General features: G+C 37.8%; 1 protein-coding gene across 1 annotated transcript in view; it reads right to left on the bottom strand.

Annotated features, from left to right (window-relative positions):
• The window catches only part of MTR (5-methyltetrahydrofolate-homocysteine methyltransferase), a 33,453-nt gene extending 24,768 nt beyond the window's left edge, over window positions 1-8,685 (bottom strand). Inside the window, exons 1-8 of the mRNA XM_042891220.1 lie at window positions 7,333-8,685; window positions 6,632-6,732; window positions 6,229-6,290; window positions 5,284-5,351; window positions 4,039-4,115; window positions 2,625-2,737; window positions 1,100-1,240; window positions 433-618 (exon numbers count right to left, since the gene is read on the bottom strand). Coding sequence (XP_042747154.1) covers window positions 433-618; window positions 1,100-1,240; window positions 2,625-2,737; window positions 4,039-4,115; window positions 5,284-5,351; window positions 6,229-6,290; window positions 6,632-6,732; window positions 7,333-7,337 — 753 coding nt within the window. The 5' untranslated portion in view covers window positions 7,338-8,685. The remainder of the gene's footprint in view (window positions 1-432; window positions 619-1,099; window positions 1,241-2,624; window positions 2,738-4,038; window positions 4,116-5,283; window positions 5,352-6,228; window positions 6,291-6,631; window positions 6,733-7,332) is intronic.
• Between the last annotated feature and the right edge of the window lie 3,513 nt (window positions 8,686-12,198).

Here is a 12,198-nt window from a genome sequence, read left to right as displayed (position 1 = left end):
ATTTTAATTATTTTTTTTTTTAACTAAAGACATCACTAACACCCCACCTTCATTAGAGTTTTGATTGAACTTACTGAAAATAATTTTGCTCCTATTTCACCATCTGATGTGAAGTTTAATATGCGTTTTTTAAAATGACTAAATGAATCCAGAGATTCCATTCATATTCAAAACTCAGTTTCTGAACTAAAAGAAATATTATCTGAAGGAAGGAAGCGTAGTGGAAGAGCAAGAGACACATCTGTGCTAGCAGAACTACCTCTGAAGCAGAACGAAGTTCCTCAAACATGCAGTCAGTAAAAGAAACACCTACTAAGACTACATATAAATCTCTTTATATCACCAGTGCCAATGAAACAAAACAACCTTGTCTTGCAGAGTAAGGAAGACTTACACTCCAAAAAAAAAAAAAAGCCTTCCTGTAACACTCACCTGACCAACTTCATCAAAAGCCATGACAACCACAGCTGCCCCATACAATTTAATTTTCTTTGCTTTCTCTAGAAAGTCTTCTTCACCTTCCTTCAGACTGATGCTGTTTACAATGCATTTTCCTTGGCAGCATTTCAAGCCAGCTTCAATCACTGAAAAATTTGAAGAATCAATGCATAGTGGCACCTATAAAGAACAGAAAGATGAACAACGGGATACATACAAGTTATGAGTCTAGTGTTTCATATCTTGTTTGCTTTATTTGGACATAAAAACGCACACACATTTACCAGCATTTATGAACAACAAATTTTCAGACGGTGTTTGTAGATACCCTTTTTTTAAACACAAAACTCAGAGCAAGTTTAACTCAAGAATTTCTATGACAATTTCTTTATACTCATAACTGCTGCAAGAGCAACCTATGCTAAGTTGCTCTAACTAATGAAAAAGAATGGCATATACCTAGCTGAAAGTGGATACAGATTGTTAAAATCTCAATTCCCTTCAGACGCCTTCCCTACTAAGATACCTTCCTGACACTGGGTAACATCTGTATCTGAGTGTTAAGCATCTAAACTGGATAATAAACGAAAATTTTCTGAAAGCAAATTCCAACTCAAAGTGATCTCTACTCTAGTGTGCTTTGGAGTGACTCCATTACAACCTTTGCAATATCAGGTTCTGAAGAAATCAAGTTACAAAATCTAGTCATTGCAGAAGGTCCATCCAGCATCCCATCATCCATATTGATGTCAAGAATCTGGGCTCCCATCTCAACTTGGGATTTGGCTACAGTCAGGGCTTCCTAAAGAAGAGATTTTAAACCAAAAAGCAGTCAGCAGAATACAGCCTACTCATTCTCACCATCACATTTAACTTCTCCAAAATAAATGTATAGATCTACAAATTATCAAAATAAAAAAAATAGGAGTTTATAGGACAGTCCAAAAAATAATAAGGAAGTGACTTGTTATATACAGCAGTGTAACAAAAGTTGCTAGCACAGCACAACTGATAACTACTTTGTTCACAAAAACATGACAACGTAAATTTAATGTGGCATTGATTTTAGACAGCTGGTCATACACATAATTGAAAGAGCTAAGATTTGCATGGTAACAAGGACTTCTGATTGCACATGATTACAGGAAAACAGACTCTGTGATAGTATCGAATAAGGGTCTTCGGCATCACAAGCTACACTCTTTTATAACACAGAGTAGTTTATTTTTGGAGGTTGTTTAGCATTTTTTTCCATCTGCAGAATCATCACCAAGCATTGAGAAACTAAAACTTTCCCTTCAGACCAAATATCCAGGACTCTCAGCTTCCTTTCTCTTTTTTTTGTCACTATAACAGGCAAGAAAAAAAAAGTTTTACAGCTGTTCATGGACCCTGACAACCTGTGTTTGAAGTTTTCCATATTAAATAGGTCAAACCTGCTTCATGACTTCTAAGAGCTTAAGAGTCAGACTTTCTAACAAGCAAACTAAGGCTTTAGTTTTGATTGCATCAAGAGCAAAGCATACTTCAGGGCAGAATCTCAGCTGCCAAGAAATGTTACTCTACTGCTTGTTTGAATGTAACAGCAACAACTGACACACTTAAAGAATGAGCCCTCTGGTCTTCACATTCCTGCCCTTCCACTGTTTCAAGATACCAATTACTGTCTAAACATCTTTTTCTGTAACAACTCTCATTTAGCATGGTGGATCAAAGTATATACACATCAGATGCAAACAAAATGCTGACCAGATCGGAGATTAGATGGAAATAAAGAGGGCTGCACAGTACTGCAAACTATTCCAAATCAGACATACTGCACAGGTTGGAGGTAAGAACGATTTCCTCTCCTCTGCAAATCTGCTCCTAGATACAGCACCGTATATCGTGTAGACTGGTCTGCTGAACAATTTAATTCAAAATATAAAGTCATGTTTACTGTAACACTTGTCAAAGCAAACAAACAAAAAAAAGCTTGTAAGGCTGCTCTTGCACAATTAATTAGGAGCCAGTAAGCTCAGAAGCAAAGGATAGTAAGAAAATTCATTCTCCTTATTTTCTTACTTTTGTAGAATGGCACTTTTTGCCAGGAAAACAAACTACTAATAACACAATACAGTGGAATAACGAAAAAGCATAAATAAATTGAGAACAACATCTATTAAAATTATTGTTAAAATTTATACTTCATAGTTGCCTGCCATGATGAGTGTAGCAAACTTCCGTGATCCTGCAACATTGCAGCGTTCGCCAATATTAACAAAGTTGGTGTATGGCCCAATCCTGAATGGCTCCAGACCTTGAAAAGATATTTTTGAACATATTTGTAAAAATATAAAAGAAAACACTGCACGAAAAACAATAGCATTCATCTATGCCATAAATCAGAAGTTTCTATTACTTTAATAGTGATTTCTCAGCACACCAGGGCATGCACAGGTCTACTGAACAACTGGCAATGAGATACAACAAAGCAACTTCCAGCAAACACCAAATGTTTCTGTTCTTCCTCAATGATTCATCCAATCAACAAGACATACGAGGACAAGTGGAAATAGTTTCAAACCAGAACAGGGAAGATTTAGATTAGATATAAGGAAGACATTTAATACAATAAGAGTGGTGAGGCACTGGTACCAGTTACTGGTAGAGGTTGATGCCCTGTCCTTAGAGACACCCAAAATCAGGCTGGATGGGACTCTGAGCACCCAATCTAGCTGTAGATGACCCTATTCATTGCAGGGGAGTTGGACTAGATGGTCTTTAAAGGTCCCTTCCAACTCACAATTCTACGATAATCTGTCCAAAATAAATGTCACAAAGCAATGATTCTCTGGGCTTCTGTGCATATGCAGATACACACACAACTTGTCTCAGTTTCTTACTACATTATCTCATGATAACATGACCAGAGAAAGAGCCCACTGAACTGGCAGAGAAACAAGGACATCTCTTATCCAAAAACCTAAGTTCAGAATAAACCAGCCAAGGAGGAACTTTGCATAGCAGGTAACTCAGAGACAAGCAAACTTTATGGCAGAACAGAGTAGGCTACTAGATGAAATCATGAGCTAATCGTGATTTAATTTATAACAAAGTAATTTACCTATATGGAAGGAACTGTTTAAATTGAAGACTTCAGAGAAAGGCTTATTAACATATAGACTCAGCTCTACCTAAAACAAAAGATGTTCTAGAGCTGTGTTACTGCAACGCTAACAAGTGTCCCCACACCTGAGGCAAAAAAGGGCAGCTGCCTCACAGCAGATGAACAAGGATCTCTTCCCAACTCTCTCACCAGCTACAGTCAGATTACCTGATTTCTCTCAGCTTATCTTTAGTTCGCAGTGCAGGAGAGTTAAAGATACTCAACACTACAAAATATTTGAGATTTTCTGAGTAAAATTTGTTGGCTTGATTATATTATACAATAAATATAAGTTACAATAATGCAATAAGTACGATTTAGATAAACTTGTACATTGTAAGCTTGCTGGATTCGGTTAGAATCAGAAACTCATAGTGCCATTCCGATCAGGAGAAAACAGTTAAATGTATAAAGTAAGGCTGCATGAGTTATAAAGCCACATCCTATTTTACCTGACAGCAGCATATATCCTTGAGAGAGAGAAGGTGGAACACGAGGCTTACATAATTTTACAGCTTCAGCAATTTTCCTGCATTAGAGAGTGGAAAATAAATAGGAAAGTTTTTGATTAAAATTGAACACTAACCAATACTCAACCATAACATGCTAGACATATAATAGCCTGTAGCACACAAGACTACTCAGCATGTTTCACTTTGTGCAGCTAAAGTCAAAAACATACTATTAGAAGATCCTATTACCACTATATGCAAGGAACCTACAAAAATAAAGATCTATCAAATACGGAATGCAAAATATTATGCCAGTGGGAAAATTTATGTAATACCACACCAGCCCTCACTTCAATCATGCTGACTTACTGTATTCCTAATTTACCAAAGCCACATAATTGCCAAGAGAAACAAAGAAAAAACAAGTGGTAAACATTGTTCTTAGCTGAGATTTTTTTCTTGGATGCTGGAATGACTCATGATGATCATGAGTTACCATCTTTCTCTTTGCTCCAGGCAGAAGTGACACACGCTGTCCTCTACATGCCTCTCAGTTTGTTATCAGAATAAAAATAAACCATAAGAGCCCCTTCTCTTTTAAGCCTAGGTGAAAAAAGGGAAGTTTTTCCACTGACCTACTTACAGTAAGAAAGATGAGAAACGATCTTTCTGAGGGGCCAGGACAATCAACAGAGCTGTTATTCAACATTCCCATTCCACATTCCAAGTTCATAAAAACTGCTCAGCTTTCTGAACGATTTCCCAACAGAAAAGTAGCAACGTAGAAGCACAAATGAATAACAAACACAGATGAACAACATTCCCAGGTCTCTTGTTCATACACTCCCCCAGCACCGCTATAATTTCTTCAACTATCAAAGGAAACCTGAAGTTTTATTATGAGTAAGAGTGCCAGAAAGCACTCAAAGGAAGAACACACAGAGTAATGAAGAAAAGATAGGAAGTCTATTCTATCAAATGGTGAACAAGGAAGAATAATTATAGAACAACAATTTCAAGACAATAAAACAGCACAGGTATAATCTCCGTTTGAACCATGTCTCTACTTATTCTTCATGAGACATTACTATGAAAGCCAGGTTCTGCTCCATGTATTGCTTTTTTTTTTTTTTTTAATAGTCATCCATCTTCTCAGAAAACTGTAAGAAGCCGTGGTATATTGCTCCTCAGAAGCAGCATTTAATTTAATTTCTAGTGCACCTTAAGTCACAGCTCATTAGATACCTGATATGTGCTGGTGTAGTACCACAGCAACCTCCAACTATGTTGACCAAACCATCCAATGCAAAATTCTGCAAAAAGGAGGAAAACAGAGAATTTAATTTTAAGTTAATATAGGCATCTTATAAAAATATATACATATTTACATATATATACATATATACATATATATATGTATATGCACACACACACATACACACATATACTGATATATGCTTTTCTTCTTCCCCCTAAACGTTAAGCAATTCTGGGGACCACAAGACAAAAAAAAAAAAAAAAAAAATAGTTGAAGAAACAAACATTATTTCTGCTCTTTAGAATTTGTTCTGAAATGTGGACACCCAGAGCTACCCAGAAATTCCAACACCTAATTTTAGGAAACTAGATCTGAAACTGATCTATTTTATAGTGAAGCCCCAGGTAAAAACTGACATGAATATCAAAGACCACACGTACTACAGCATAAAAGGGAATTAACATGCAACAGATACTGTGTTTTTCCAACACTAGCCACATAGTTCTGTCCTGCACTTATCAAGTAGCACTTGAAAAGACACTTTGCACTGGAACGCCTCAAGCATCAGGTATTCTACCCAAACAACTCTGTAAAACTTCACCAAGTTTATAAAAACTACTCAGCTTTTTGAATGACTCCAAAACAGGAAAGTAACCATGTAGAAGCACAGATGAGTAATATCCACAGATAAAGCTGCAAGAAGGCTACTCAAATCAAAGAGAAAACAGTTTTCAGTTTCTTAAGTAGCTTGTCCGAACCCGGTATCCTGAATGCACTATCATTCAATAAACTGTCTATAAAGAATCAAACTGACATTCAGGGCCAAATGAGGAAAAGAAACAGTACTGTAACAAATAAGCATCCAATATAAGCAAAGAACTGTTGTCTACAAGCAGATTAATTATGACACTTTCACAAGAAATACTGTATACCTTTATGTGCTTTGCAGTCACTTCTGGAGTTTCATCATAACCACCAAAAGTATTCGGAAGACCTTGAAAAATAATTTTCTTTGCATTACAACTTGTTAAATCCCCCAAGAACAGAACTATATTCCATTAAAGACATACTTTAAAAAGCTACACTTATATGAAGACTAGAATTCCTCATCACACTTGGAATCTTACTCACAGGCTATTAATCACACGAGAGAGCATTCTAGATTCACTGTCACAGAACCAACAATAGCTATTTTAAGCAGTTTAGAAAATTGTTAAACTCTTCTTAATGGCAGGAACAGTAATTTCTCAAGGTAGTTCAGCTCTTATATACCATGAGATGCAATTGTTACAGTTCTTCCCCCTCTAAGTATAGCAGCATGCACAAATAACACACCTGCATTGGGGTAACAGATGACATATGCTGCTGTACATTTTCCAATTGTTTCAATGAATGGTCTCATTTCAACCGCTCCTAAAGCACAATTTAAGCCAATGCTGAAAGATAAAATTTTAAATACTGTTGGTTTTTTTTTTTTTTTTAATTAAAATGTCAGATAAAATTACACACAAGATAAATGAATGTTAGTAGTGAAACAACTGATTCACACAGCCATCTTCAAGAAAACCAGTCTGATCTCCCCTTTCTTTAATTAATTTAATTTCCATCTATAAAACAAACCTGTGCAAAAGAAGAATCATAAGAAACAAGAAAAGGGCAAAGGGGAAGGAGACAAGTCTGAATTGAACTGGGAATAGTATATCAAAATTCTGTTTAACAATCAAGGAGTAAAGAGACAACATCCTGAAAGCAACTGCATAGAATGATAGAAGGCTTGAGTTGGAAAGGACCTCAAGTATGGAGTTCTAACAGCTACATCAAATACTACATTAGATTTCCCAGGGCCCTATCCAACCTGCCTTAAATATCTCCAGGGACAGCATATCCACAATCTTTCTGGGAAACCTGTTCCATCACCTCACCACTCTCTCGGTAAAAAAATTTCCCCCGACTTCTAATCTAAAGCTTCCCTCTTTTAGTTTAAAACCACTCTGCCTCATCCTATAAGTATCTACCTGGGTAAAAAGTTGATTTACCTCATGTTTATAAACTTCCTTTAGATATTGGAAGGCCATGATGAGGTCTCCCTGCAGCTTTCTCTTTTTCAGGCTGAACAACTCCAGTTCATTCAGCCTGTCTTTGCAGAAGTGATCCAGTCCCTAGATCATCTTCGTGACCCTCTTCTGGACCCTCTTCAAAATCTCCACACCTTTTCTGTGTTAGGAGCACCAGACTTGGATGCAGTATGCCAGCTGGGGCTTCACAAGGGCAGAGTAGAGAGAGACAATCAACTCCCTACTGGCCATCTCTCTTCTAATGGAACTCAAGGTACCACTGGCCTTCTGGGCTGCTGACTTATATTTAGTTTTTCACTCACAAGGACCTCTAAGTTATATTCAGTAGGGCTACTCTTGAGTTCTTCTCCCAGTCTTCATACATATCTGGGATTATCTTGACCCAAGTGCAAATCCTTGCACTTTGCTTTGTTGAACCTCATTAGGTTCACAAGAGCCCACCTTTTGAATTTATCAAGGTCCCTCTGGATGGCATCTCTTCCTTCTGCTTTATAAACTGTACAGCTCAGCTTAGTGCCACCATTAAACTTGCTGAAAGTGCACTCAATCCCGCCATCTATGTCATTGATAAAGATGTTAAAGGGTAGTGATCCCAAGATGGACCCCTGGGGGACACCGCTCATTAATGGCCTCCACCTGGACACAAATCCACTGACCACAGCCCTCTGATGGCAGCCTTGCAATCCATTCCTTCTCCATCAAATAGCATACCCTTCAAATTCTCCAATTCAGAGGTAAGGATGTGGTGGGGGAACATGTTAAAGGCTTTGTAAAAGTCCTGGTAGATTACATGAGTTGTCTTCTCTTTGTCCACCAGTATTGTCACTCCGCCACAGAAGGCCATCAGATTGGTCCTTCCCTGACCTTCCCTCAGTGAAGCCATGCTGGCTGTCTTGGATCACCCACTTGTTCCTCATGCCTTAACATGTTTTCCAGGAGCGTCTGCTCCATGATCTTCCTGGGCACAGAAGTGAGGCTCACCAGCCTGTAGTTCTCCAGGTCCTCCTTCCTCTCCTTCCTGTAAATGGGAGTGATGCTTTCTTTTTTTCAGTCCCCTGGGACTTTTCAAACATGATGGCAAGTGGCTTGGCAACCACATAAGCCAGCTCCTTTAGGACCCTGGGATGCATGTCATCCAGCTCCATGGAATTGTGCACATCCAGTCTCATGAGTTGGTCACAATCCTTACAGTGGGGAGGTGTTTGCTGCCCCACTTCCCACCTACATGTTCAGGAATGTGGGATTCCTGGCTCCCAGTGAAGACTGAGGCAAATAACTCATTGAGTACCTCAGCCTTATCCGTATCTGTTACAGCCAGTTCTCCTTTCTCATTTAGCAGAGAAGGTATGCTCTCTTTGGCCTGTCTCTTCTGACATATTTACCCGAAGAGTCCCTTCTTATTTTTAACATCCTTTACCAAGTTCAGTTCAAACTGCAGCAACATACCTATTTTCTAAATGCAAAAGAGAACATGTGTAATGAGAACAACAGACTGAAAAAGAGCCTTGTTCTAAGGAATAAAAAAAAAGGTTGGAAGAGCAAGAATTGCTTCAAGCCACGAACTCAATAATTCTGCTTAGAAATTATACATAAATTATGTCAACTTTGGAAGACACTGAGTGCATCCCCCAGGACACCTCAAAGCAGCACTAAGTTTGGGCAACTGAATCTGCTCAGCACATTATTTTACATCTTAGTGACGCAGACAGAACTACAGCTTCTGCTGTAGTCTGCGTGACTAAAGCTCTCACAATTCTACTGACATAAGTGGAACAATCATGTTTTCCTTCATTCAGCCACACATACAAAAATGCAGTTTTTACTCAAAATGTCTGTATTGATATTAGAAGCGAAAATTTATATTTCAGAAAGTACATAAGAGATCTTTTTCATTGTGATCCTGGTTTCTAGAAACCATCCTAAAAGCACAATAAAACCTGAAAGATGTTTACAGTGCTGCTGAAAGGAGTAATAATCATCACAACATCATCCTGAATTTTATCTCCCTTCCTTGCTCATTGCTTCATATAAGTGATACATCAGCTTCTGTGAAAGCTAAGACTGCAGAGTGCCCTTGGGACCAGAACAAACACCACATGAGAGTCCTGAACTCAGGATATATCTTAACAGTAACATAGTAGGAATAACACAAACAAAACTCATTCCACACCTGAGCTTCCTTTGCAGCAAGCATCTGGCAACACATCCTTCAGCACTTATAGTAACAGTTCACGCATTTCTCAGCCGCTATCTTGTCAACTAAACAGAGGACACATGTTTTAGGCAGACCCCAAACCAAACTGACTGAAGGACAACGCATCACCCTGAACAAGAAATACAAAACCAAAAAGGAAATATGTGAACAGGTCCCTACAAACATGAACATGATCCCTAGGATACTATGTCTGATCAGCTTTTTCCTAAACCCTGAAGACACTCAATCTCAATCTGCCAAGATGAACTGTTTAATGCAATCTGCTCCCACAACTAAGAACCTTCTGCCACAGTGCTGTGTAGCAGCCTTTGCACAAATGGGAAACAAGCCCTAAGCATTCAGACATATAAGATAGCTTTATTTAACAAAATTATTTAACAAATCCTTAATTTCTGCTCCAGTGCCCTTCTCTGCCCTTCAGAGAGAAGACAGTTATGAGCAATCTTATCTGAGATAGACATATGCCAAATACATATCACTAAACTGTGATGCTGAGCAAAAGAGTCAACTACTACTCTGTTCCAAGAGGCTCCATATGTTACTTCTGGAGCACCATCTGGTCTGGGAAAGTGAAGCCTCAAGGGCAGTCAGTAAAACTGTGAATGCAGTCTTCTGCTTTTGTATCACTGAGATGACAGATTGTGCATTTTCACTGGAATTTTGTTGTAAAAACAAACAATGGCTCATCACAACGTGCATAGTATGCACTGCTAATACCGAATTACATATTTTAAGTAAAATAACTTAGGAAAAAATATATATGTTTTCTTCATAAATTTGTGTGAGAAGAACCAACCTGAAAGAAAAAGTAGAAAAAAGTAGAAAAGTAGAAAAAGAATAGAAACACAGAATAGAGAAATAGGAAATAGTATTCAAATTAACATGCAAGACCTTGTACAATGACCAAAATCTGCTACAGTATGCATCTTCATAAGTCTTAATCTCATACTTTTTTTTTTTTTTTTTTTTTTTTTTCCTTCTGGCCTCAACAGATAAGAACAGGAGTTAAGTGGTGGAGTCAGGAGCTCTCAAAACCAACATGCACATCTTAGAGAAAAACACAATTTTGTAAAAATTCAGTAAAAATAACACTGGAATGAAATCTCACTATTTTGTCTTGCAATCCATCCTGAGATATTTTGAGCTGACACTGCTTCCCTCTAAGAAGATGCATGTTCTGCCCACCAGGGATTAGCTTCTTGCACAATCTGAGATAGTAAGAGATGCCAGAAATTTTTTTTTTTTTTTAAATGCTTCGACCTACTTGTGATTTCCAGGTTGTTACAAACACAGCACACCAAATTATTTACAGCAATGTTTTAAAGTTCCATGTTCTTTGGAAACATAACTTCTGCTGAGGGAACCATAGCAGAACTAAACAGCAATACGCGCGATAAAATTGAAAACTGTTAGTGTAACTTCCATTTCACTATGAACAAGGGGTCAAAATAAGAAAGAATCACATTCTACAAACTACTTACTAAGCAAGAGATACATTTCCTTACCAAAGTGGCTTACTGTGTGAAACACTAATGACGAATGCCTCTCCTGTCTGGCCCGAGAGGGTGCGTCCACTCTTATCTACGATGGTTCCAGAAACCTAATTACCAAGTGAACAGAGAGAAGAATTAAATCAATAAAAGCAAGAATTTAAAAGGCTGAAATGCTGAAAATCAAAACAGATGAACCTATAGTCCACTCAAAGTGATGAGACAACCAAAGTAGGGTTAGGCTTATTTTAATTAGTTGAACACAGCTAAGACTAATTTGATAAAGCCCTGCACATTAAAGTTTCTCCATTCACAGTCACAAAAATGTACTTTTCCAAGACACTGATTTCGTTCAATTCCAGACAGATTTCAGAAGGGTTTACTGAACTACCATCTAGTTCACAAATCTAGCTTATATATACGTAAAATATTAAGTACTATACAAATTACTTACAAATATGGGTCGAGGAGTGTATTCTTCCTCAAACAACTTGTGGAGTGCAAAAAGAGCTGCCTAGAGAAGAATAAATTGCAAAACTATTATCGGGTTTTAGGGGTGGTTCTTCTGTTTGTTGGGATTTTTTGTTTGTTCAGGTAAGCTTTTGTTTTCATTAATATTTTTAGTTATTTTTACAGCTGTTCATGCAACTTGCAACCCCAGTACTGCCTGTAATCTCACCACAATCAAGAGGCTTTCTCCTTATCTCTAATATCTTCTAGATTTTCAAACACATTTTGGTAACAGGTATAAAACAAGTATTGTGGGATAACCAAATGACAACCAGATGCTTCTGAACTCCAAATCACATCAGCACATAGTTCTCCCTCCAGTCTGCAGCACAACCCTTGCCCCAAACACAAGTTATATGTACTACTTTTTGTACACATTCACTGCTCTTGAATCTATCTAGACATACAGTTTGCAAAGAACTTTGACCAACACAAATTTTAACAGTAAAGACTGACATGACCCCTTCAAGTTCCTGAAAATTGCTTGCCTACTTAGGATAAGAACGTTGCACGTGAATATGAACTTCCTTCAGCACAGTGTTAAAACTATGGAGTCCTAGCCAAAACTCCACGATGACTGGTCAAATCTGTAAAGGATGAGTCATAACACTG

The sequence above is a fragment of the Lagopus leucura genome, unplaced genomic scaffold, assembly GCF_019238085.1.
Source record: "Lagopus leucura isolate 7727_CA_CO unplaced genomic scaffold, USGS_WTPT01 Super-Scaffold_73, whole genome shotgun sequence".
NCBI classification, from domain to species: domain Eukaryota; kingdom Metazoa; phylum Chordata; class Aves; order Galliformes; family Phasianidae; genus Lagopus; species Lagopus leucura.
Note: the sequence above shows the minus strand (reverse complement) of the source record. Positions and strands in the feature narration are given on the sequence as shown.